Source organism: Dioscorea cayenensis, chromosome 17, assembly GCF_009730915.1.
Source record: "Dioscorea cayenensis subsp. rotundata cultivar TDr96_F1 chromosome 17, TDr96_F1_v2_PseudoChromosome.rev07_lg8_w22 25.fasta, whole genome shotgun sequence".
Lineage (NCBI taxonomy): Eukaryota > Viridiplantae > Streptophyta > Magnoliopsida > Dioscoreales > Dioscoreaceae > Dioscorea > Dioscorea cayenensis.
In genome coordinates, this window is record NC_052487.1 from 14,659,922 (window position 1) to 14,683,712 (window position 23,791).

At 35.3% G+C, this 23,791-nt stretch overlaps 1 protein-coding gene across 4 annotated transcripts; it reads left to right on the forward strand.

Annotated features, from left to right (window-relative positions):
- Window positions 1-3,672: 3,672 nt before the first annotated feature.
- LOC120280132 (sirohydrochlorin ferrochelatase, chloroplastic) lies at window positions 3,673-8,871 on the forward strand. 4 transcript variants are annotated; one of them, XM_039286876.1, is made up of 7 exons: window positions 3,680-3,830; window positions 3,910-4,085; window positions 4,182-4,243; window positions 7,252-7,362; window positions 7,470-7,562; window positions 8,337-8,391; window positions 8,592-8,871. In XM_039286876.1, the coding sequence occupies exons 1-7, from the start codon at window positions 3,790-3,792 to the stop codon at window positions 8,603-8,605; spliced, it is 552 nt and encodes a 183-aa protein (XP_039142810.1). In that variant the 5' UTR covers window positions 3,680-3,789; the 3' UTR covers window positions 8,606-8,871. The 4 variants fall into 4 exon arrangements, with proteins under 4 accessions (XP_039142811.1, XP_039142810.1, XP_039142808.1 ...); XM_039286877.1 differs by lacking the exon at window positions 8,337-8,391 and having other exon boundaries at window positions 3,673-3,798; window positions 3,913-4,085; XM_039286874.1 differs by lacking the exon at window positions 8,337-8,391.
- The last annotated feature ends 14,920 nt before the right edge of the window (window positions 8,872-23,791 follow it).

Below are 23,791 nucleotides of genomic sequence, written 5' to 3' on the forward strand. Positions count from 1 at the left end.
GAAGAATATGTTGATTTATATTTTTCAGTGGAGAAAACTAGGGTTGCCTACAACTTGGAGATTGCTCCTATGCCTGACATTAACCAATGGACTTGTAATGATCAATTGGATGGTTTACTTCCTCCATTGTCAAGGAGACCAGCTTGAAGACCGAAGAAAAATAGGATAAGGGATGCAAATGAGATAAAGTCAGGTAGACATAAATGTGCTAGGTGTGGTGGATTTGGTCATCAAGCAAGAACTTGTAAAGAGCCAGAACATTCAATAAATCCATCAACAAGTAGCTCCCAAGGAAGGTATTGAAAATTATATAAATGTTCTACTTGATTGATTTAAATTGTTTTTAATTTTGTTTGAAGTTTTGTAATCTATGTTAAAGTTGGCCTCTTATTAATCAAATAGTTGTTTGTTGAGTTACTAATCAAGTTTAATTTAAAATTGTAGGGGAAGAGGCAAGCCTAGAAAAACTCCAAGAGATAAAGAGATCTATGTTTAAGTATTGCACATTATATCAGTTAAGGCAAGCTTCTTTGCTTCTGCAACAGTCTCTTATGCTCGCTAATTGCATGGTAATAAATGATACTCATATAATCTATTTTTGTTAATGATGCAGGTTTCGTTACAAATATTGGAGCTTTATGATTGTAATAGACTCCATTTTGATATTTGGTTGTAAACATGTTCATGTGAACATGTAAACTTTTAATGGTTAGCAAACATTTTGTGAACATGTCAATGTGTTTGTATGGTTATAAATGATGCTCATATAATTTATTTTTGTTAATTTTGCAAGTTTTGCTACAAATATTGTAGCTTTATGATTATAATAGACTCCATTTTGATATTTGGTTGTAAACATGTTCATGTGAACATGTAAACTTTTAATGGTTAGCAAACATTTTGTGAAAATGTCGATATGTTTGTATGGTTATAAATGATGCTCATATATTCTATTTATGTTAATGTTGTTAGTAAACATTTTGTGAACATGTCGATGTATTTGTATGGTTATAAATGATGCTCATATAATCTATTTTTGGTAGTTTTGCAGGGTTGGCTACAAAATAATGGAGCTTTATGATTGTAATAGACTCCATTTTAATATTTGGTTGTAAACATGTTCATGTGAACATGTAAACTTTTAATGGTTAACAAACATTTTGTGAACATGTTGATGCGTTTGTATGGTTAGCTTTATGATTGTAATAGACTCTATTTTGATAATTTTTTAACTATTTTAAATTTCATATTTTTAAAGGAGATATTCATAAATGGTCATTTTACAATAAATTTTTTTTTTCAAGGTTATATACATGTAGATCAATATATTTAATGGTGTATTTCTCATTTAGGTTTTTATCAAAATTAAAATTTTGGGGTATATTTGGAAGTATAAATAGGATGATATAATTGCACATAAAAAAAATAATTTTTTAACTATTTTAAATTTCATATTTTTAAAGGGGTATTCACAAATGGTCATTTCACAATATAATTTTTTTTTCAAGGGTATAATGGTCATTTTCTATATTTGTTGTTTGTTGACTGATGGGTTTTCAACTAATTTGAATCAGTATATACGCAATTCAATTGGTTATTCGTACGCAAAAAACCCTAATAATAATAGTAGGATCATGAATTAATCCAAGCCATAAAATAGGATTTTTTTTTTATGATATAACTCTTCTTTTTTATTTAAATAGTCAAAATAATTGCATGTAAAATTTATGCACAAGCATGGGTTTCAAAACATCACATCAAACTTGGTCATCACTTTGATAATGAGTGTTTTTTCAAAATACTAAAATATTGGCTTTTTTTTCATAAACACATTTCTTTATAAAAAAATCACACAAATAATATATATATATATATATATAAACAATTTTTAAGTTATTATTAATTTTTAAAAAGTTATATTTTTCAACAGTAGTTTATTTTGGAAAATTATTATTATTATTATTATTATTATTATTATTATTATTATTTATACATTGCCTTGGGGTTTTAAGCCATTTTTAAAAATTATTATTATTATTAACATAATTATTTTTTAAATAATCACAAAAGTCAACATTTTTAAATCTTTTTAAGTTATTATTATTATTTATTTTTTTAAATAGTAATTATTATTATTATTATTATTATTATTATTATGGTTAAATAACTTGTTTGTAATTTAAACAACAATAATTGCACTCAAGTACAAATTAAAAATAGTCATATATCCATCATCTTTTTTACATTACATATTTATACCCCGTGTTAAATAAGTAGTTTTATAATGTCTAATGTCTGGGTTATTTACATAAAGAGCATAAATTGTGCTTAGTAGAATTAGGATTTTTATCCAAGTGCATACATCTACGTTTGAATTTTGGTCAGCTTACGGTGTGTCATCTTACAGATAAACTATCTTTAATCTAGAGACATGTTGTCAAACCAAATAGTTTTAAATAATTTAAACCACATAGGTTTTAACAAACATACAAGACAATTCGTATTATTATTCTAAAATAAATGTTGTTGAAAAGAAATATAATTTTTTAAAAATTAATTAATACTTAAAATTTGTTTAAAAAAATAAATATTTTATTTTTGTGATTTTTTAAAAGAGAAAGGTGTTATGAGAAAAAAAAACCAACATCTTAGTAATTTTTTAAAAGATCCACTCATTACTTTGGAAATAACTAGACTTGATGTAATGTTTTGAAATCTGTTAAATAAATTTCAAATGGGGTTATTTTGACAATTAAATAGAACGAGAGGGTTATATTGAAAAATTTTCATTCATTGCTCTTTTGTTCAACTAATGTGGGACTACTTCTATAGATTGTTGTGGATCCCTGAACCACCTGATTAGATGCTCAATCTCTGGGTTTCTTGGAGGTCGTCTGTGTGACCTCCATTAAGGGATATGTGTGATTTAGTAGTGAAAGCACTTCTGTGGAATATTTGGCTTGCTAGAAATGATTGTATTTTTAATATCAATGTGTTGCCTGCTTATAATGTTATTATGAAAATTGATCGAATGCTTCTATTCTGGTTCTCTTCAGTCTCAGACAGTTTGCATGCGAAGCTCGAAGATTCCATGATTAGCATCCGTAGCAGTTTGGAGTTTTTAGGACCTCATGCCGAGGAGTCTCTGTGGACGTCGGCACCTGGGGAGTTACAAGATCCGAGCACGGGTCAGGGTCCTCCTGCGATCGGCTTAGAGGATGATGCCTTTTCTCTTTTGGTCTTTTGTTTCTCTTCCTTTGTTGTTTTTTTGTGATCAGATCTAGTGGTTTTATTGTCCATGTTATCTTGATTTTTGGGTCTCTGCCCATCTTAAGTTGAGTTTGTTGTACTGATTTTTAGTTTTAATAGTAGTGGTTTATCTATCTTTTCCAAAAATTCACCCACACGAATGGGCATTCCCCTAGTAAAAATAATTAAAATGAATTTTCGCCTATAAAATAACCTCATAGATGAAATAATTGCCCCCTAAAATCCGAAACCACTAGGTACCCAAACGCTAATGTTTATATTGTTTAATATTCAGGTCCTATCTTTTCTCTACTTTTCTTTCCCTCAGTAGTGTATCCACGTTAAAATAATAATAATAATAATAATAACAATAATAATAATAAGAAAAAAAAAATTGAACAATCTAAATTAATTGATGGCAAGGGATTTATTGGAATATTTTTGAGAAAAAAAAGGTGAAGGCCTTCAGATCCTCCCTCTGCTCGTCTCCCAAAACCCACTGATGATAGAGAGCTTCCATCTCTCGTTTTGATCCGAATAATGCATTCGGTGACGATTCCTTCTCATCCTCCTACTATAAGGTTCAATTGTTTCTTTTGTTTTTTTCCAATCAATCGAGATTTCTAGCTCATCTTTTGATTCAAAATCATTTTCAATCAGCAGCCTTGGATTGCATTCCCTCGAATTCTCAAAATCAAGAAGAATCGCCATGAATGGAGGAGCTTTGTGTGCGAAGTCTTGCTTGAGTGTGGGGAATGAAGGTCCCCAAACAAAGCGGGATGCTGTGATAATCGTGGACCATGGATCCCGCCGCCAAGAATCTAATCTCATGCTAAGTATGTTTGTGTGCCTGTGCGCTGTGGATTGGTTCTTGTAGAACAATGTCTAAGATTTAGTGTGAAGCTGAATTGTGAGTTTTGTTTCATCTGCAGATGAGTTTGTTTCGATGTTCAAAGCAAGAACCAGTTATGAGATCGTTGAGCCAGCTCATATGGTAATAGTTTTGCCTTCTGTTTGTTTCTTGCTGTGACATTTTGTGATTTTCGTTGCTTGGAGTTTGATTCTGTATGTATAGCTCAATTTGATTGTTAGTTCTGAAAGTGCTAGCTTTTAAAGAAAGTAGCTTGTTAATCTCTTCTCAATCAGTCTACGGCGGGTGCCATACAAGTTTAGGTTTTGGTATCCATGTCTAGGAGTAAGGCTAGTTTACAATGAACTTTCATGAGTGCTAAAATTTTAGTGCCTTTGAGATCTTGTAAAGTCCCAATTTGTGGGAAATTTTTTAAATTTCATTTTAGGTTTGTATTTAATACATTAGTATATAAAGAAACCAAGGGTCTGAGGATTTTTGATAAGTTGATGAACGTAGAGATCAGGACTATGAAGTGTAGATTTTTAAATAGAAATGGTGAGGCTTTGCTTGAGGATTCTGTGCCATTTTGCTGTCATTGTTGAGGAGCTTTGAACTATTTAAGTACAGATTATCAATGGAAGTATTGATGGTGATTTAGTGAAAGACGAAAGCATATGTGGAAAGCAAGATTTTTTGAGGGGCTCTTGAAAGAAGTAGTAGCCATCAATTTTAGACAATGCTAGCCATTGCTTTTCTCATGTATTAAAAACCACAACTCTAGTTTTCACGGTTGGCTTGTTGAGAGTCCTGCAACTAAGCTTACTTGTAAGTTTCCCTTAATTAAGTTGATATTTTTCTTTTCTGTTTTGTTTGTTTTGTTTTTGTTTTTTGTGTTTTTCCGGTATCTTTGCTTTACTTCAAAATTCAATTATTGTTTAATAGACTTTGGCTTCATTGTCGAACATGTTAAAGCTTTTTATGCCCTATTTACAGCGACGCGTTTCCTTTTTGTGTACATGATGAAACAGTATTTGACACTATCAACTAGTATTATTGTAGGGAATTATGGATGAGTAGAATTAACAAAATATATTCAATGCCATCACTGCCACTGACCGTGATAGATTTTGTTGCTAGAAGTGGGGACAAGAACAAAAGGGTCCATGATAAAGTGATGAATAGTTGTATACTCTCTTGAAATAGCAAATCAGTTGTATTTACAATTAAACTTCAGACATCCATCATGGATTTTGATTTGAACTTCTGCAGCTCCTTTTTGTTCGGTTTGTTTTCTGCAATTCTCTAGCATTGCTGTTTAAGTACTCATCTCTAATGGATGCATAATGTAGCTTAAGGCAAAAAATATTGGTCATAAAAAAGTCAAAAGGCAACCGTAGGACTTTTATGATAAACTTCAATGAAACATGTATGACATATTAGTATGTTGTGCTATAAAAGCATGTGAGGGAATAAAATAAAGCTTTGCTGCATAATTCTTTAGATGCTTGCATCTGCATGAATTTTCAAAGACTTCAAACTATATTACTGCACCATGTTGCAAGGATAAACTATAAAGGAATCAAAAATAAATAATCAAAGCCATCTCCACTTAATGAGAAAGAAACCGTTATCATTTGTCCTTTGGCTAAATTTGTTGTATGAAGATCCCTTGAAAAACTATGTTTCTTTTTTCTAAGATATCTGTTGCAGTTAATCCCTAATTTTAAGCATTTTTATCAAGTTAGTGTTGAGGGACTTGAAAGTTGGATGTCTAAACATGTAGCAATCTCTTAATGGAAATGATGACTTAGTAGTTAAAATCTTTATTTTGCAGGATAGCATGTCATAGGCTTTAGACACATTGGGTGTTTTTAATTATCAAATTTTGAAAAAATGAGGAAAATATATCATACCATGTTGACTATATATGAGTAAGATTAATACTAGTAATGGCAATGGCACAAGGCGACAGTCCTAAAATAAAATTTAACATACATTGCTTTGTTTTATAATTAATAGTTGTCATAAGCTAAGAGATGGTTGAATGGATACTTCATCAATCTTTATGTAAAAAATTCATGCTGGGAAATTTGTCTAATCATGATACTGTTGTGGTTTAAGTTATGTAGCAACCTTATTTTAAGCTGTAGAAAAACTGATCTTGTTGGAAATAAGTTGTAAAATTAAAGGGAGGTAGTAAATACAAAACTATACTATATTGAAATGAACCACAAAACTATAAAGCATTCATTTATAGCACCCTCTTACTCTATCAACCTATTAGTTCACATATAGAATACTTATATTGACAACATAAACTGAATCCTACGAAGACTTAAACGAATCAAATCCTACACAGGCAAAAGCTAAAAGAACACACCAGTATGTTATCTTTTTTGTATATGGAATAATCTTAAAATATTTTGGTTGTCTCTAGCACACAAGCAAAAAGCTTAATGTTTCCCATGCTAAAAAATTTTTAGTTTAGAATGAACATGAAAATCACTTGATATGAGACTAGGATAATGTCAGTGTAACCATTTGGGAAAAAGAAATGTCTACTAGCTACTGTAATTCAACAGTGTTTATTGTCTCTCGATACTTGTATTTTCTTCTTTAGCTACCAAAGTTTGCGATCAGTTTGTATGCCAAATGCTTGTCATATATTTTTCTATCATAATTTTGAACTGAATTGAGACCTACTTTGCTGACTGTTCGGGCACCGGCCATACAAGAGGATTGCAGCTGTTGGCCCAAAATGCCACAGTGGGTTCCTTCTTGGCTGGCAGATTGCATTTTGGAACAACAGCTGAGATAACCCAAACCCAGGATATTTCCTTGCAAGCCTCAAATATTTTCTGTATCTGCGTAATTTATTCTGGTTGAAAGTTTGGCTTTATTCAGTGGAAATTTCTCCCCATAAAAGGTCATTTCAAATGCTGTAAATAATTTCCAGAATATTTATACGTTGTAATTTCTCTAACCTGAATTATGTCTAAAGCATGAGTTTCCATAAAGGTTTTTGACTTTGCCTCCATAATTACGTGTTTGATTATTTTTCATGCATTTAACTAATTAGAAGCCTGTTTGGTTGCTGTAAGAGTCTTTTTTCTATTGTTATCTAATAAATGAATTTTATATTGAATCAGGAATTGGCTGAACCATCAATTAGAGATGCATTTAAGTTATGTGTTCAACAAGGAGCAAAGCGGATTATCATTAGTCCTTTTTTTCTCTTCCCTGGCCGGCATTGGAACCAGGTGGTGTAAATGACTGACTTTGATCTATTAGCATCAATGGCTTAAAAAAGAACTTCAATTATGTATGTATGACTTGTATAAAATGTCTAACAATATGTGCTCCTTAGGATATCCCTGCTCTAGCTGCTGAAGCAGCGGAGGATCACTCAGGCATCTCCTATATTGTCACAGCACCACTTGGTCTACACGAAAGTTTGGTGGTATGATATCGAGCATCCTTTTCCTGTGGATATAAAATGTTATGTGTATTTATTCCATTAGTTATTTAGGTAATTGCTTTGTTTTGAACATGATTAAAGGGGAAAGTATCTTGATCTTTTTTATTTCCTTTTAACAAACTTAGTTTGCATGCGTGGACAATATTTCCTAAATGATTGCACTTACATTCACACTGGGGTCCATACTGCATAACATGAATAGGATAGTCAGTTTTTTTAGCAAAGGAGATTTTACCCAATTTTGTACAACCAGAAATTTCCAATTCAAACCATTTGGAAAGTGTCCAATTTTGATCATGTCAACTAGTAAGTCAATCCTCCCTGCGGAGAAAATTAGTTCTTTGTTTGCTTTAACATTTTCATGTTAGCTGAAGCCTTAGCTCCAACAAAGAGTTATTCTTAGCTAACCAATACTTCCTGCTAGTACATGGAAATTTTTGTCTAATAGATATATTTTATATGTATGATTACATTGTTAATAGTAGACGGTTTTATAAGCACTTTGCTGCCAATTTTGAGATCTGTTTCTGATTTCTTATGATCGATAATAACTGCAGCTCTTGAATCTGGTTTTGTGGTTTTGATTGCTTCAAATAGTTCTCTGAATCTTTGCTTAATAAACTATATTTTAGGAAAAAAAATTTCAGCACTCATATCATTCTTGTCATGGCATCAAATATTAGATTTAGAAAATTCTTAATTTCTATTTTGAAACTGTCATCTTCTTTTTTATGGTTTGGACCTTTACTTGTGCAGTTATCTATATTCACCTCTCTCATTTCCTATGCACTCAGCTATCTAGTTTTGAAAGGTATTTTTTGAATTCATTCATATTTTCCCGTAGTTTTCTGTGCAAAGTTTTTTGGTGTGCTAATTGATGGGTTACAGAAACAGATGGGTTTGATTGACTGCCAACTATGAGACTAACTTAATTGATTTGCCATGTGCTTTTGAAAGAAAGCTTTAGAACTTGTTGTGCCATTTCATCAATGATGTTTATGTATTATGTAGGATGTGGTGAATGATCGAATAAATTATTGCCTAAAGCATGTGGATGGTGATGCTACCGAGTGTTCTGTATGCGCTGGAACAGGCAAGTGCCGTCTATACCAATGAGAGAGTCTCATTCTCAGGCAAGATATTGTAAAATTGCAAAGCACATGGAGAGACCATGAAGTTAGCACAGGATTACTGGAGGACATATATATGAAATCTACATTTGAAGTGCTGTAAATGTTCCCTGTTGTTCTTAATGAAGGCAAAGTTGAAATCGTTATTGATGTTGAAATCATGCATCTAGTCTTTTAGGTATTCCACATCCCCAGAAACTAAATTGGTGCCTATTGTGTGGGAGGCTATAAGAGCCACTGGTAACTGGGATTGATTTGATTGCATTGGTTTAAAACAGAAGCTAGCCCTTTTTTTCTGCAGAAGTGGCACCTAGGACTATTAAGATGCAAGGAATGATCACTAAACATCCAATATGGAGGTAAAAATGGCAACACAAAGCTGGCTGTGAAATTTAAGAAGACTTATTATTGAAGAGTTCTTACTCCAAATGCAAGGATTTATGACAATATAAAACATATAATGTTGATTTGTCATCTTTTATATACCCTAGTTTTGACTTGTAGTTGTTTATGTTTGTTTGTCTGTGTGTGTGAATTATTTTTTTTTTAACTTTGGGTTCTATTTATGGTTGTTTTCTTATGTTAAGGTTATTGAAGACATTATACATATAGTAATGTTATGCACATTCTAGTGAGGAAGACATCCTTCTTTCATTGTTTTGGTTTGCTCAGGATACTCTCTGCTATTATCAATTTTTTTGGTATTTGAGAAGTCTTGTTGTTTGATTCGTAGCAAGCTTCTCTTAGAATATTGTCTTCTTTATTTTTATTTTTATCTTTCTTGAATATTATTATGAATGTCAAAATAATATGATAAACAATTGTGAGGTATAATTTTAACAGCCAGTGTAGAAAAAAACACAAATATACATAATAATAAACATATGCAAATAATACTAAACACTTGAGTGGAAATAATAGACATTTGGGAAATAATATAAACAAATAATCTTAGGATAGATGTGTGTGCATCCAAGAAGAGTTCACATCAATTTTATAAGATAAAATGCTCCCATGGGATGCAAACAGTGTATATAGTGAAGAACTAGTGATGTTCTTGCATGTCATGGACCACAATATGAAGAATACGACCATAGATATAGAGTTCTTGCACTCAAGGGAAACTATTAGGACATCAACTATGTCCTTGGCGCAATCAGTATTTTACATGAGGATCTTGTTAAACAACTAAGACTAGTGGAGGAACCAGAAGCAAAATAAAAGGGTGCTCATATAAAATATTATTAATTTTTTTTTGAAGTTTTTTCAATTTAAAAAAAAATATAATTAGATTAGTTGAAAGATATTTTTATTGTAGTTTGGCCGACCCAATTGTTAAAAAAAAAACCAATACATTTATAAATTTTTTATGAAAGACAAAATAAAAAATTAAGGAGCCAAACAATAATTTTCATAAATATTTTATAAAAATATATATTTATATAAATATTTTTTAAATATATAATATCCTAACTAATAAAAATCATGAGTTTAACCAATAAATGTTTGTAATGTTTTTTAATTTTTATTCTATATAAACTAATTTGTAATAAATGAAGGCTAAACAATAATTTTTTGTGAAAATTGCTTGAAAACCCCCCTAAGTTTGCCATATTGCCAAAAAAACCCCCCTAATTTTGCAATCCCCAAAACCCCCTTCTTTTTACACTCCATGATTTTAAAACCCCCAAAGTATGTAATGGTGGTTAACGGAGTGATTTTTAAATTTTATGGCCATTTGAGCCATTTGCTTGTCTTCTCTCAACTCGCGTCTCCAGCCATTTTTGCACATCCTCTGTAAAATTCAGTTTTTCCCTTGCCACCAGTGTCTCGAAGGAGAAGTCCTGCGCAAGTATTCGGCATTTCATCAGTTTGCAATCTAAGGTATTGATTATGGTTTTATGTTAACTATTCTGTTACAAAGAAACATTTTTCGGTTTTGTTTTGTGATTTTGTTTTTATTGGAAGACATTGAAGCCTGCAGGGGGATTTATCGGCTGGGGTTTTGTTTTATTTTACATTTTCGTCTGTGTACACGATCGAAATAGTTTTTCGATTCTTGTGATTTGTGTAATGTTTATAATATACGTTTCCCCTTTCAATTAATATGGTTGCAGTTGTACAAATGAGGTCTCCGTTTAAAGAATGAGCTTTTACAGTTTAAGTTTTGTCGTCTCCGTTTAAATATTGGCATCCCTATTTAATAATATAGGTCTCTGTTTAACAAGTGATATCACTGTTTAAGAATTGAGAGTTTACTGTTTAACAACTTATATTTCCGCTTAACAATTTGTGAATATGGCTGGCTGAATGTGCTGTTATTGTCGCAGGCTTGTGATTATGACGGTCAATCTAGTTAATGGGCGATGCTACTTGACACCGGTAGTGGAGACCATGGCTGAATTGAAAGTTCACATGATCCCTCGACACTGGGAGATTATCCGAAGGACACCGTTTGCAGCATTCACTTAGTTGGAAGCTGTATTCCAAGAGCGGACCCTTATTGATTCTCTGTTGCAAAGGTACGATAACCATACCAATAAATTCAGGATCGGGGAAAGCATGCTGACTTTCAGGCCTGAAGATGTGGCCCTCGTTCTTGGTCTGTGTTGCGATGGAGACGCAGTCATGTTTCAGAAGAAGAAAACACGCTCAGCTTTCGAAGAGAGGTATTTATCCAAAACCTACGAGAGACACAGAGACTCCATCAGGAGCACTCTTTAGCAACTCGTTGGACAGAGGGGAAAAGAAGAAAATTTTGCGAAACTACTAATGGTGTACCTCATGGGTACAATCCTCTTCCCAAATACCTCATGCTCAGTTCCTAACTGGATCGTTGATTATGTTGATGATCTACCTGGCATGGGGCGATATGCATGGGTGCAGGCGACGCACAAGTGGTTTATAGAGGACATTCCACAAGTAGCCGCTTGAGTGCAAGCTAGATGCACGGGGAAGAAGACCAACACAGGGTATATCAAGGGTTGCACGGTCGCGCTTAACATCTGGTTTTACGAGCTGACCGGAACCGGAAAGAAAGTCCGTTTTGGCAAGATCCCAAGGATGCTGTGCTACGGTGAAAATACTTACCGGAAGCAAGCGACGATAGAAACCAGTTTGTCATCTCTGGAAGGAAAAGAGGTAATAAATCATGAACAATGTGTTTAACAGTAGACGTTAATGTTTAAACATATTATTTACCGTTTAACTTTGTTCATTTACCGTTTAAAAAGTATCTTCAATGTTTAAAACTTTTGTTCTCTGTTTATGTTTATGTTTATGTTATAATGTTTAAATATATAAGTTCAATGTTTAACTATAGTTTTTATTGTTTAAACTGAATTATTTCGCTAAATTATTTGGTTTACACATGTTAGTTTCCTGAGCTGGTTCCGGTGAATGCTGATGAAAATATATTTGTTCAGGCCAACCGTCGGTTCGATGCTATTGCTCCGAAACCACTTGCTCGAAGGCAAGATGAGAGGGCAACCTCTTCCGTGTGTGCTCGACGCCGGAGAAGCCCTCCCCTACCCCGCCAAATTGCAACACCCCCACCGACGACACCATCGACAGTCCCCCGATCGTGGCGGCCTCCCCGACAGCAGTGGCGGGCGCCCCGATGGCACTAGATGAGGATGTCACTGCAACTCTTATGCAAGCTTGCCAGATATTGATGACCGAGTTCCCTCGGCTTGTCGCTTGGGTTGACACATTTGAAAACCAGTCACAATCGATTGCGTCGTCCCTCCGAACAAATGAAGCACCCGGGACGGACGCGGCGTCGGATTTCAACGACGATGACATCATCGGGGAGGCCATTCGAAAACGGCCTCATTCGAAGAGGCTTGCGAAAAAGAGAAAAACAATAATGCCTCTATCTCCACCGCTGGCTGATGATGAAACAATAGCAGCACCATCGGCGACTGATGGTGTTACCATTGATGACATGACCATCACGGTGGAGGAGATTGCAGATGATGTTGCCATTGTCGCGGTTGATAAGATCAATGACTCCGTCATGAACCCGATGGAACAGGCGGCTGACAGTGTGGCATCAAAGATGGACACAATCCCTGAAAAACAAGAACCAGCTAACATTGTGTCTCCCATTGATACTGCTGCCGTGGCCACGGTTGAGAAGGTCGTTGACTCTATTGTCAACAAAATCATAGTCACGGTGGAACCAACGCCCGACATTGCCGCATCAAAGGCAGACAAAATCCCACAACAACAAGAAGGATGTAAGGATATGTCTCCGCTTGATGCTGCCGTCGTGTCCGCATCGAAGGAAGATGATGCTGGTGCTAAACACCGACAACCGTCAACAACAGTGCAGCATGATGGTCCCAAAATAGCTGTTGACGAGGGTCAAGGGAATGCCGCCGAAATGAAGACGAGAGAGAAGATCAATGGCAATCAAAAATTAGAAAAAGTTCAGAAAATCTTTATTCCGAAGAAGAAAAAATACGTTAGCCAATCGCGCCTCAACAAGTACGAACAGGAGTTGATAAGGATCTTCCTCAACTGCCCTATGGACAAGTAAGTTTGAAGTTTTTATGGTATTGTTTAAACTATTACATGTTACCCTTTAAGTTATATATATGTAACGTTTAACTATTCCAGATAGAATTTAAACTATTATATTATACCATTTAATTTATATAGTAACCGTTTAAATATTCGACATACAATTTAAAAGGTTGATGTATCAGTTAAATATTTACAATATTGTTTACGTAACTCTGTTACCGTTTAACCGCAACACTGTCGTGTGGAAGAATGACTCTGTCAGCCTCACACGGTCCAGGTTACTCGATCTGCTTGAGGGGAAGGAGATGGTCGCAGACGATGTGATGGACGCTTTCGTATGTATAATCCAAAATTCGCTGACGATAGTGCCATATCGTTATAAGAAGCGTGCCTCCATCACACGACCACTGGCGTTGTCTATGTCAATGCAGGAAGACGCACATAATACCACTATGGCTATGATCGGAGATGCCGCGCGCAACTTGCATGATGTTAAAATTGTCATCCTCCCGATACTTATGAATGACCACTTCCATGTCGTCGTCCTTGACAATGACAAACAAGAATACATGCATTATTCTTCATGCCAAAGCAAGGAATACGATAAAGACACTCTAGACATGGTAAGTGCTTTAATAATTTGTGTTTGAGTAATAGTGTTTGGTAAATAACCAGTATTCTAATATGAACTTGTATACCTCCACAGCGGAACCTATTCGACCTTTGTATCAACATGGAGTTCGGCGAGTCGGTGACCGCAAATTACCCACTTGTTCATGACACTGAAACCCCACGACAAAAACAAGGAAGTGTTGACTGCGCCGTCTATGTGATGTGGTTTATCGAGCAGTTACTCGCAGATGAGAAGCTACGGCTACCGCAGACGGACGCCCCTTATCTGTGATTAAAGTATGTTTCCCGCATACTGAAGAAGGAGAGGTCAGCCGGCATCACTGCCAAATGGGAGTGTTTGAAAGCAGGTTCATAGAATACGTTATTTTAGTTTCAAATGTAAACCAGTTTAAATTCAATTCATTGTTTTCGAAGAACATGACAAATTTTGTCAATGTAAATTTACATGTATCTATATTTATATACTTGACTCTTTTTTTAACCTTCCAGTATCATTGTTTAACTTGCACTTTCATTGTTTAATTTTAAGTTTAATTATTTAACTATCAATGTCATTGTTTAAATATCCATGTTATAGTTTAAGAAAAACTAGTCACTTGTAAAAATAACTATTTAACGTTTAAAATAATAATGTCTTTATTTAAATACATGTGTTAACTGTAAGAATAAGGTTTTCTCTGTTTAAAAATGAAAAGTTGGCACACAATTAAGTTTGTTTCTTTTTAAAAATCAGCTGTTTTACAATGGCTAGTCGGCGACAGTTTCATTGCAAGATCTGCGATTGTGACCGGAGCCGTGGCAGCGGCTGCAACGTAACTCGCGGACCTCAAAGGCTTGTGACTCGATCCTCTTTCGCCTAGGACGCCCAGCTAACCTGTAATACCCTGAACCTTTGGATACCTGTTGGAAAATATATTCAGGGTATTACTACAGTTACAGTAAGAATTTTTCTACAGAGTAACCTTGTGGAGAAACCCTAAGTGGAAAGAACAAGGACCTAAGTGTGAAAGTTTATAAAAGATTTTTGGTTAAAGAGTAATAGAAAAAAGATTGATATGAAATGTTTCTGAAAACCAAGGACTGAAAGGTAAGGCGGTGGGGACCTTTCTGAAATATTGTGTTATACTGCAAGGACCATTGGATAATTTGAAAGGATCTTTTGAGAATACTATTTTTATAATTCAGGGACCATTTGTGAGTTTTTTTCAGGGACTGTTTTTGTAAGAAATTATGTTTTGAGGGACTAAATGTAAATTTCGGCTGAATCATAAGATTGGAGAAAATCTAGAGCTTGAGTGTTGTTCATCTTCTTCTCCACCATTTTGCTACGAGTACTTTGAGAGTTTTTTTAAAGAAAAAGAAAGAAAAGAGTGAGAGATTTGGAGAGAAATTAGAAGAGATAAAGTTTGGTATTTGGAGGGGAGAATGGATGAAGTATTATTTGGTAAGTATTTTGATGATTTATTTATTTATATACTTGAATGTATGTGTGTGTGTATTTGGTGGATTTAATGAAGAAAAACGATGGATTTGAGTAGAAAAACTTGGTATGTTGTTGTAGATGATGAGCGTATAAAATTGTTTTGAGAAAACCTTGTATTTGGGATGGAAATTGCTTGAAAATGGAGATGAGATTTTCGGTTTTACTGTAGCGTTACTGTATCACCAAGATTAAAATTTGGTTTAGTTAATTAAATTGATGATTATGATGATTAGGAGGTTAATGATAATGGTTAGATTGAAATGGGTTGAGTTAGCCAAGTTGATTTGGTTGGATCAAACCAAGTTGGAATTGAATTGGTTGAATTGAATTGATTTGGTTGAGTTGGGCTTGATCAAATCAAGTTGAGATGGTTTGGGTTTGGTTCAGTTGATTTGGGTTAAGGGTTTTGGACTGAACCAAGTTGGTTCAATGGATTTTGAATAAGAATTGAGTTGGTTCAAGCTGGTTCAGTTTGATTGAGTTTGGTTCAGTGCAATTAAGCTTGGTTCAGTGCAATTGAGCTTGGTTCAATGGAATTGAGATTGGTTCAGATTGGTTTAACTGTGTTTAGTCTAAATTGAGTTGGTTTAAGTGCAATTGAAAGCCAGTTGGATTATGCAAGGTCGGATTTTAACCGATTGGAGTGAGTGGGCCCAATAGAGAGTTGATTATTATTTTTGTATTTTCTTTTGAGTTTAAATATATTATTTATTTTTATTATATTATTCTGTTAGGTGTTGTTCAGTCTTGGGAGGGAGTTCCAGGTCTAGCAAGGAACCCAAGGACACCAGGTGAGTTGGTAGTGGCTATTATTTTAAATAATTGATTAATTATTATTATTTTGAAATAATTATTTAATGGCTAGTATTTTGAAAATAATTGTTTAAGTATTTCTTTTTATCATGTTTAATTGGCGTATAATGTTGAGGTATACGTATATTTATTTGCCGTTGATGTTCCTGACAATCGTATTGATACATCAATTTTGTATAATTATACGTATTTATAAGTAGTATAAAATACATGTATATGTGATTTAATTATTCGGTTCATGAATTTATTTTTTTGGATGGTTATATATGCTTTTGATTTGGAATGATTTGTGAAATCATGTGCGTGTATTAAAATGTTTCTACCGACAATATTTGTGGGGATCGGTTTTCAATCCCGGCATAGGAATGGTATTTTTGTATTTGGACTTTCTCGGTATTATGCATGTATCGTCATCGTGAATGTCCCGGATAAGGACCATGTGATATGATTTATACAGATTTGTATTATTCTCTGCATCTACATGTTGGTTTTGGATGGTGACGGGCGGGCTGAGGCCCGACTCATGCGATAGTGGGTCCCCACGGGCCAGCCTTTAGAGGTGGCGTGGTGGACTCGAGTGTTGATTTGTCCGGATCGGTGGGAGCGTAGAGCCACGATTGGATTATACATCGGGATCCCGAGTCACCACATGGGACCCGATGGGCCAACGTCGAGGTACGAAGACCTTGGCGGCTCCTAACCTAGTCGCGACGCGGCTAAGTGGGGAGAGTTTTCAGTGTGGAATTGAGAATGAATTTTTTTATATTACTTGTTATTTTGGGTTTGTGATGAGGGCGAAGCCCATTGTCGCTCTTAGGAGGCGATCTGTCACAACAATTTGGATTTTCTTAGAAAATTGATTTGATATTGATTTATGATGAGTTTATGTTTCAAAAAGTTCTTTAAAGACGTATTTTTGCTAGAATTCGTTATTTTTGGAGAAGTTGGAAAAATTATTTGAGAAGTTGGTATTTATATACTTTATATACATCTGTATTTTTAGTATTTGAAATTATTAAGCCACTACCGACCAATCGAATGTCTCTGTAAGCTGCGGGAGGCGAGGACACTAGATTGCACTGATCGAGTATCTGACTAGTCGGGGTTGAGTCCGAGGACTGCAGTGGGTCCCTCTTTCTTTCTTTCTTGTTATTGGTGTCATGATCTTAGTAGCGGTTGTACCCTGCAAAATTAGAGTGATTATATTTATTGTATTTATGTATTTGAACATGTACTTGGTGAAAAATTGTAAATTGTGATTTTTAGGTCTGATTTTGTTTAAAACAGGGTGTCAGTTTCCAGTTAAAAGAGAATTTTAACTGATGGGTGCCACATTTACCTCGGTAGAAGGGGTGGGTGTGACATAACCTTCTCGTCATAGGCGGTCGCAGACGCAGTTCACGATTTCCATCCGTAGGCTTGTCATCGTCAGGTATGGGGAATATAGCTTCCTTATACGCCAGTTTGTAATTGTTGACGGTGAAGTAGCCGCTAATAAATCGATGAACGTTGGTGTCTGTCTGCATTATTGCAGCATAAGCGTGTTTACACGGGATACCATAAACTTGCCACCTGCGACATGAGCATGTTCTAATGGCAAGATCTACAGAGTAGCTGCACTGGTCAATCACTTCATAACGATCATCGACACAACGACCAACACGAAGATTTCGGCTATCCTCCACAAGTATCTCCACCTTCGAATGTATGTTCGGGCACAAGTAGGTCTCTCATTTGTTCGCTTGCTCACGGCGGTTGTATAACCTGCGCATCAACTTGAACCTGTACAGCGTACAACACAAATCTAAGACAAGGTTAAGCGAAGACATTGATATTTAAACATAAACACACTTTGTTAAACAGTATTATCATAAATTAAACAATGATGTAGATGGTTAAATGCAGAGAAATATATTTGAATATTTATAAAGTATTTAAAAAAAAAAATGAATTCTTAAGTGAAAATGAACATTCGAATACCTTATGGAGTCGACCATCTTCGTTACCGGCAAATGCCGAGCTTCTTTGATCCAAGCATTGAACGACTCCGCGACATTGGAATACATCTCACCCCAACATTCGTCTCTGAACAAATAATTCGACCAATGTGCCATATCCGATTTATTAATCAACCAGTGATGGGCTTCGGGTAATGTGGCCTGCAGTTCATTCACGGTATCATCGAAATCTTTAGCCGTGGATGCCCATGCAATACGAAAGTATATAGACCAGCACTCCTCTCTCAATACCTTCCCTAGTCTGACGTTGGCTTTCATGAAATTGGCTTCCAAGTGTCGAAGACAGTATGCAGGTGGGGAAGAAGGGAAGACTCTCACAATAGCGTTCACAAGGCCCTTGGACCTATCCGAGACGAATGTAATTATCTAATGATAATCTCCTTCCTCGTATAAAGCATCACCTAACTTGGATATGAACCAAGTCCAATTGGCATCGGTCTCGTTGTCGACAATACCGAAGGCGACATGGAAGAAACCATTGTTTCCATCTTTGCCTGTAGCACCCAGTAGAGTACCTCGATACTTTCCAAGGAGGTGGGTACCATCGACAAACAGCAGCGGCCTGCAAGCCTTCTTGAATCCGACAATACACGCTCTGAAAGAAAAGAATGCACGTTTAAATCGCTCACCATCTCTTTCCACAATCGCAATGCTGTCGGGGTTTGTCTCAACCACCTTATCCACGTACCAAAGCAACAAATCGTAACTGGAGATGTCGATGCCGTCGAGCACCACCCGGGCATGCTCTTTTCCCAACCAAGCCTGCTTATATGGAATGTGGACACCATGTTCCCTCAACATGTCCTTCTTAATGTCGATGGCTTTGTAAAAGGGTCGGTCTTTGAGTTTCCGAATCACCCGTGAGATTACCCATTTTTTGGACGCTTTCGGGTGTGAGGCCGATCCCACTCCACACCGCAAGTGTGTGACGGGTTAATTGTCTTTATTCTGAAAATATTTTTATTATATTCTTTTGATGCAAGAAGGCGCCATTGACAACCAACGGCAGCGCATTCCACAATCACCCGGTGTTTCTCGTTCTTTATGAATTTGAAGTCGAAATTCCATTTGATTGCAAAATTTCAAAGTGCGTCCCTAAAATGTTCAACGCCTTCAAAGTGTTGTCCGATATCCAACGGCAACACTTCAGAATGATCTGATGAGGAAGGAAGGCATCCCACACCGTCAGGTTCACCATGGGGTTGACCGGGAGCGCTCGCAGAATCTGAATTCCTGCCAACACTTCATTTTAAATGAAACCATCCATAAGTTAAACAGAGACATAACGTGCTTAAATGATAAAATCATAATTTAAACGTTAAACCAAAGAGTTACACGATGAAAATAAAATTTAATTGCAATCAGAATAAATTTAAACAGAGCCTGTTAAACTTAAACTATAATTAACTTATACAACTAGATAAACATAAAAGAGAATAATCTTACAACGAGAAAAACTCGTTTTTAGTAGGATTCGACAATGCCACATCGTCTTTCTCCACAACAAGATCGACTACAGAGCATTTGAAGATTGAGTGAACGTGACACATCCGCTGGAAGTCGACATCATTTTCTATTGGACTAGCCGTTTTATACCCATCGGTTGTGATAAACTTCACCCTCACACGGGAAACATCGAGACCCCATCGCTCACATATCTCAGCTAACACCGACTCCCAAGAAGTCAGCGCCGTGAACATTAGCACTCTTCCCTCCCCGTTGTATCTAGCAATACCACAAAAACTATCTATAATATAACTACTGAACTCGAATTGAACAAACTAAATTAGTAGAAGAAGAAGAAAAAGAAGAAGAAGAAGAAGAAGAAGAAGAAGAAGAAGATGATGATGATGATGATGTAAAGAGCCTTCTAAAATGTGTTTCACAAAAAAGTACGCAACTGTATACATAAAGTCAGACATGATGTGATTGGGCGGCATTTTTCTCACCATTTTAAAGGGCAAAAAAGGTATTTCATTACATGGGCCCACTTGAACTGACCGACAAGGGTTAATCCCTAGAGACAATCATTATTGGCTCCTTGGCTCGTAATTCTTCTTCGTTTTCCACCATTGTCGCTTCCCACCTTTGCCGCTTTTAACCATTGTCTCGAAGTTTTTCTTCGCTTGTAAGGACGATGCTGAAGTGTGAAGTCCTTGCAAGCGACCGGTCGACTGCAAGCGAGAAGCGGCGGGAAGTAAGCAAGTGACAATAGAAGCCAACCTGTCATCGCTCAAAGGAAAGTACTCCACTTATCATGATTCTCTCTGTTTAAATATCAATCTTTAATGTTTAACAAATATGATATAGTGTTTAGCATAATGGTTCACTATTTAAAATCATTTTATATAGTTTAAACAAATATGTAAACCGTTTAAATATTATCATTTCACTATTTAACAATATATGTTATTGTTTAAATTGAATGCTTTTATTGACATTGTGTTCACTGACAGAGCATCCATGAAGAGAACACTTAAGCAGTTTGCTTATTCACTGTTTAAAATAATTCTTAACTGTCGTTTAAACCAATATGTAAACCGTTTAAATATTTTGATTTAACTGTTTTAAAATATATGTGATTGTTTAAATTGAATGCTTTCGGCAACATCGTGTTGAAGATGGATATTTTTCCAAAACATTGTGTGACAGGCATTCCATCAATCCTCTTGGGTACCTCATGGGTCTCTGTTTAAACGTCAACCTTTTTACGTTTAAACAATTATATATATTCTCTAAACTGTCGGTTCACTGTTTAAATAATTTGTATATCGTTTAAACATATTTATTTTTTTGTTTAAACCGTTGTCACTGTTTACACATTTATTTTTTGTTTAAACACCGTTGTCGATGTTTAAGTAATAAGGCGATTTTGTTTAACATTTTGTTTGTTTACAATGTCGTTTGTTGTTACTAAAAATGCTTAAATATCAAAGGTTGACACTCAAATAAGTTTGTTTCATTTATAATATTTAAACATTAATAATGACCTCTGATTAAATATCAAAAGTTCACACTTAGATACGCTTGCTTCATTTCAAATAAAATATTTACAACATTTACAATGTCTTCACGGACATCGGATACTTGCGAGTCTATTCTAGGTCGTCTATTAAGATTTCGGCTTTCCTCAACAAGTATCTGTATCTTCGAATGCTCACGGCGGTTGCATAACATGCGCATCAACTTGAACCTTTACAACGTAGAACACGAACAGTTAAAAAAGGCAGTTAAACAGTTAAACGAAGACAATAATATTTGCACACTAAGGAACTTTTTTTAAACGCTGAGAACAATTCTTAACTGATAAATATCAATTTCGTTTTAGTATGTGTCATGGTCACCCTCTCCGGAGAATCCTCCGCAATCAAGCAATGCGTGAAAACTTTCTTGTCCTGATCAAGTCAAAATGCCCGCTTAATTGCTTGCCCATCATCCTCCGCATTCAAGTAATTAGGCGGGCTTTCTGAATTTAACAGGAAAAGAAAATTTAACTTGTTGCGTGATCGATTCTACAGAAGAGAATGATCACGACAAATCCTTTAAACGAATATCCTGGACACATGAAGATGAAACTCATCCGAGAAGAAGCAGAGGAAGAGAAGGAGGGGGTGTTCAATGGAAGTGGTCTTCTTTCTCATTTATGGTGTGAAGTCCGTAAGCCGGTTGACGCTTCGGATTCGAGAAAGAATAAATTTACCATAAATTCTTGTGCACGGGATACCATAACGAGATATAGAATTTAATGCCATCATTAATTCTTATGCATGGGATACCATAAATTTGCCATTTGCCACCTGCCAATACTTCAGTTTAAACGAAACAGAAAATATTTTAAGCAGAGACATAAAATGTTTAAACGATACATTACAATGTTAAACGGTAATGCAAATAGTTAAATACTTACAAATAAATTAAACGAAGAAGACAATTATTAAATATAAAAATAATGTATTTAAACAGAGATAGCCGGCGTTAAACGGTAATCAACTTATACAACTAGATAAGCATGAAAGAGAAGAATCTTACAACGAGAAAAACTCATTTTCAGTAGGATTCGGCAATGCCACAGCGTCTGTCTCGACAAGATCGACAGTGGCACATCCGCTAGAAGTCAACCTCGTTTTCTATTAGACAAACCGTTTTATATCCATCAGGTGTGATAAACTTCACCCTGACATGGGGAACATCAAGACCCAATCTCTCACGTATCTCAGCTAAGCTAACACCAATTCCCAAAGAGTCAGCGCCGTAAACAATAGCTCTCGAATCGAAGAAATTCTAACCTTATCAAGAAACCAGCAAAATTCAAATATAACAAACCAAATGAGGAGAATAAGAAAAAGAAGAAGAAGAAGATGTGATGAGTCTTCTAAACTTTGTTTGACAAAAGACACCAAAAAAACTAGCAAAATTGTATGTATAAAGATTGGACATGATGTGAGTGGCCGTTTTTTCCCGCCATTTTTAAGGGCAAAAATGAAATTTTACAACATGGTCTCATTTCAAGTGAACGGTACGGGGTAAAAGGGAAGTTAAACAATAACGGAAGGGTTGTCTGAGGTTTGCCAAAATTGGAGGGGCTGTTTGGGAATTTTTGAAATTCACGAGGGGTAAACAGTAATTTTCCCTAGTTTTTTTGAAAAAAATTTCTTTTATATTATATCAACCAATTTACAAAATATCTAAATAATAAATATTAATTTTGTTACAAACACTATTTTTAAAGTAATGGGTATTACTTTTTAAAAAATTAATATTTTTTTAAAAATAAAAATAAAGATCCAATGAATTATTGATATATATATATATGTATATCGAGAGAGAGAGAGAGAGAGAGAGAGAGAGAGAGAGAGAGTGAGAAGAGAGGGGGTGCTTCCAAGTTTTGACTACCTCCAATATATATATATAGTATTTTTTGGTTGGGGCCAAGGGGTGCTCAAGCACCCCACCCCACCCCCCCCAATCCGCCCTTGACTAAGACCGAATTTGCCCTGAAATAGCGAGTAAATTTTTGACTTGCTTTTAAAAATAAGTGGTCTTTAGTTTTTAATTTAAGCATGGAATAATGATAGCAATGACTTTGACTTTAAAAGTGGACTCCTAGGATTGTGATGTTATTCTAGATGGAATGCACATTGTTGCATTTGTTCTTGCCTCATGAATCCTGAGTTGCAATTTACCTATGTCTTGGCAGGGTGGAAATGGTCACCAACTAATTTCACTATCTTAGAGATGTATTAGCACAATTGCCACCAAGTTATCTGAAAATGATAGAAGTTAGTATTCCCTGCTAAAGATATTTGTTTAGGTTACAAATAGTTTTGTATTCATTTAAAAAAATATTTGGTACAGGGAAATTTTACCTTGTTGATGCGGGTACACAGCCATAAATAGCTTGATTACACCATAATGTGGTGCTCGTAGTCGTTTGAAGGAGTATAGTGGCCATTCCTTGACAAACCTCAGGGAGTCGTTTAACTTGAGCATGAAACACTATGATCTAGGGCTGAGTAGGCCCGTGGCATGTTAAAGAATCTTTTAAAGATTCTCACATCACGACCATTTTCCATTATAAAATTTAAGCCGAGTTAGTCCTAGCGG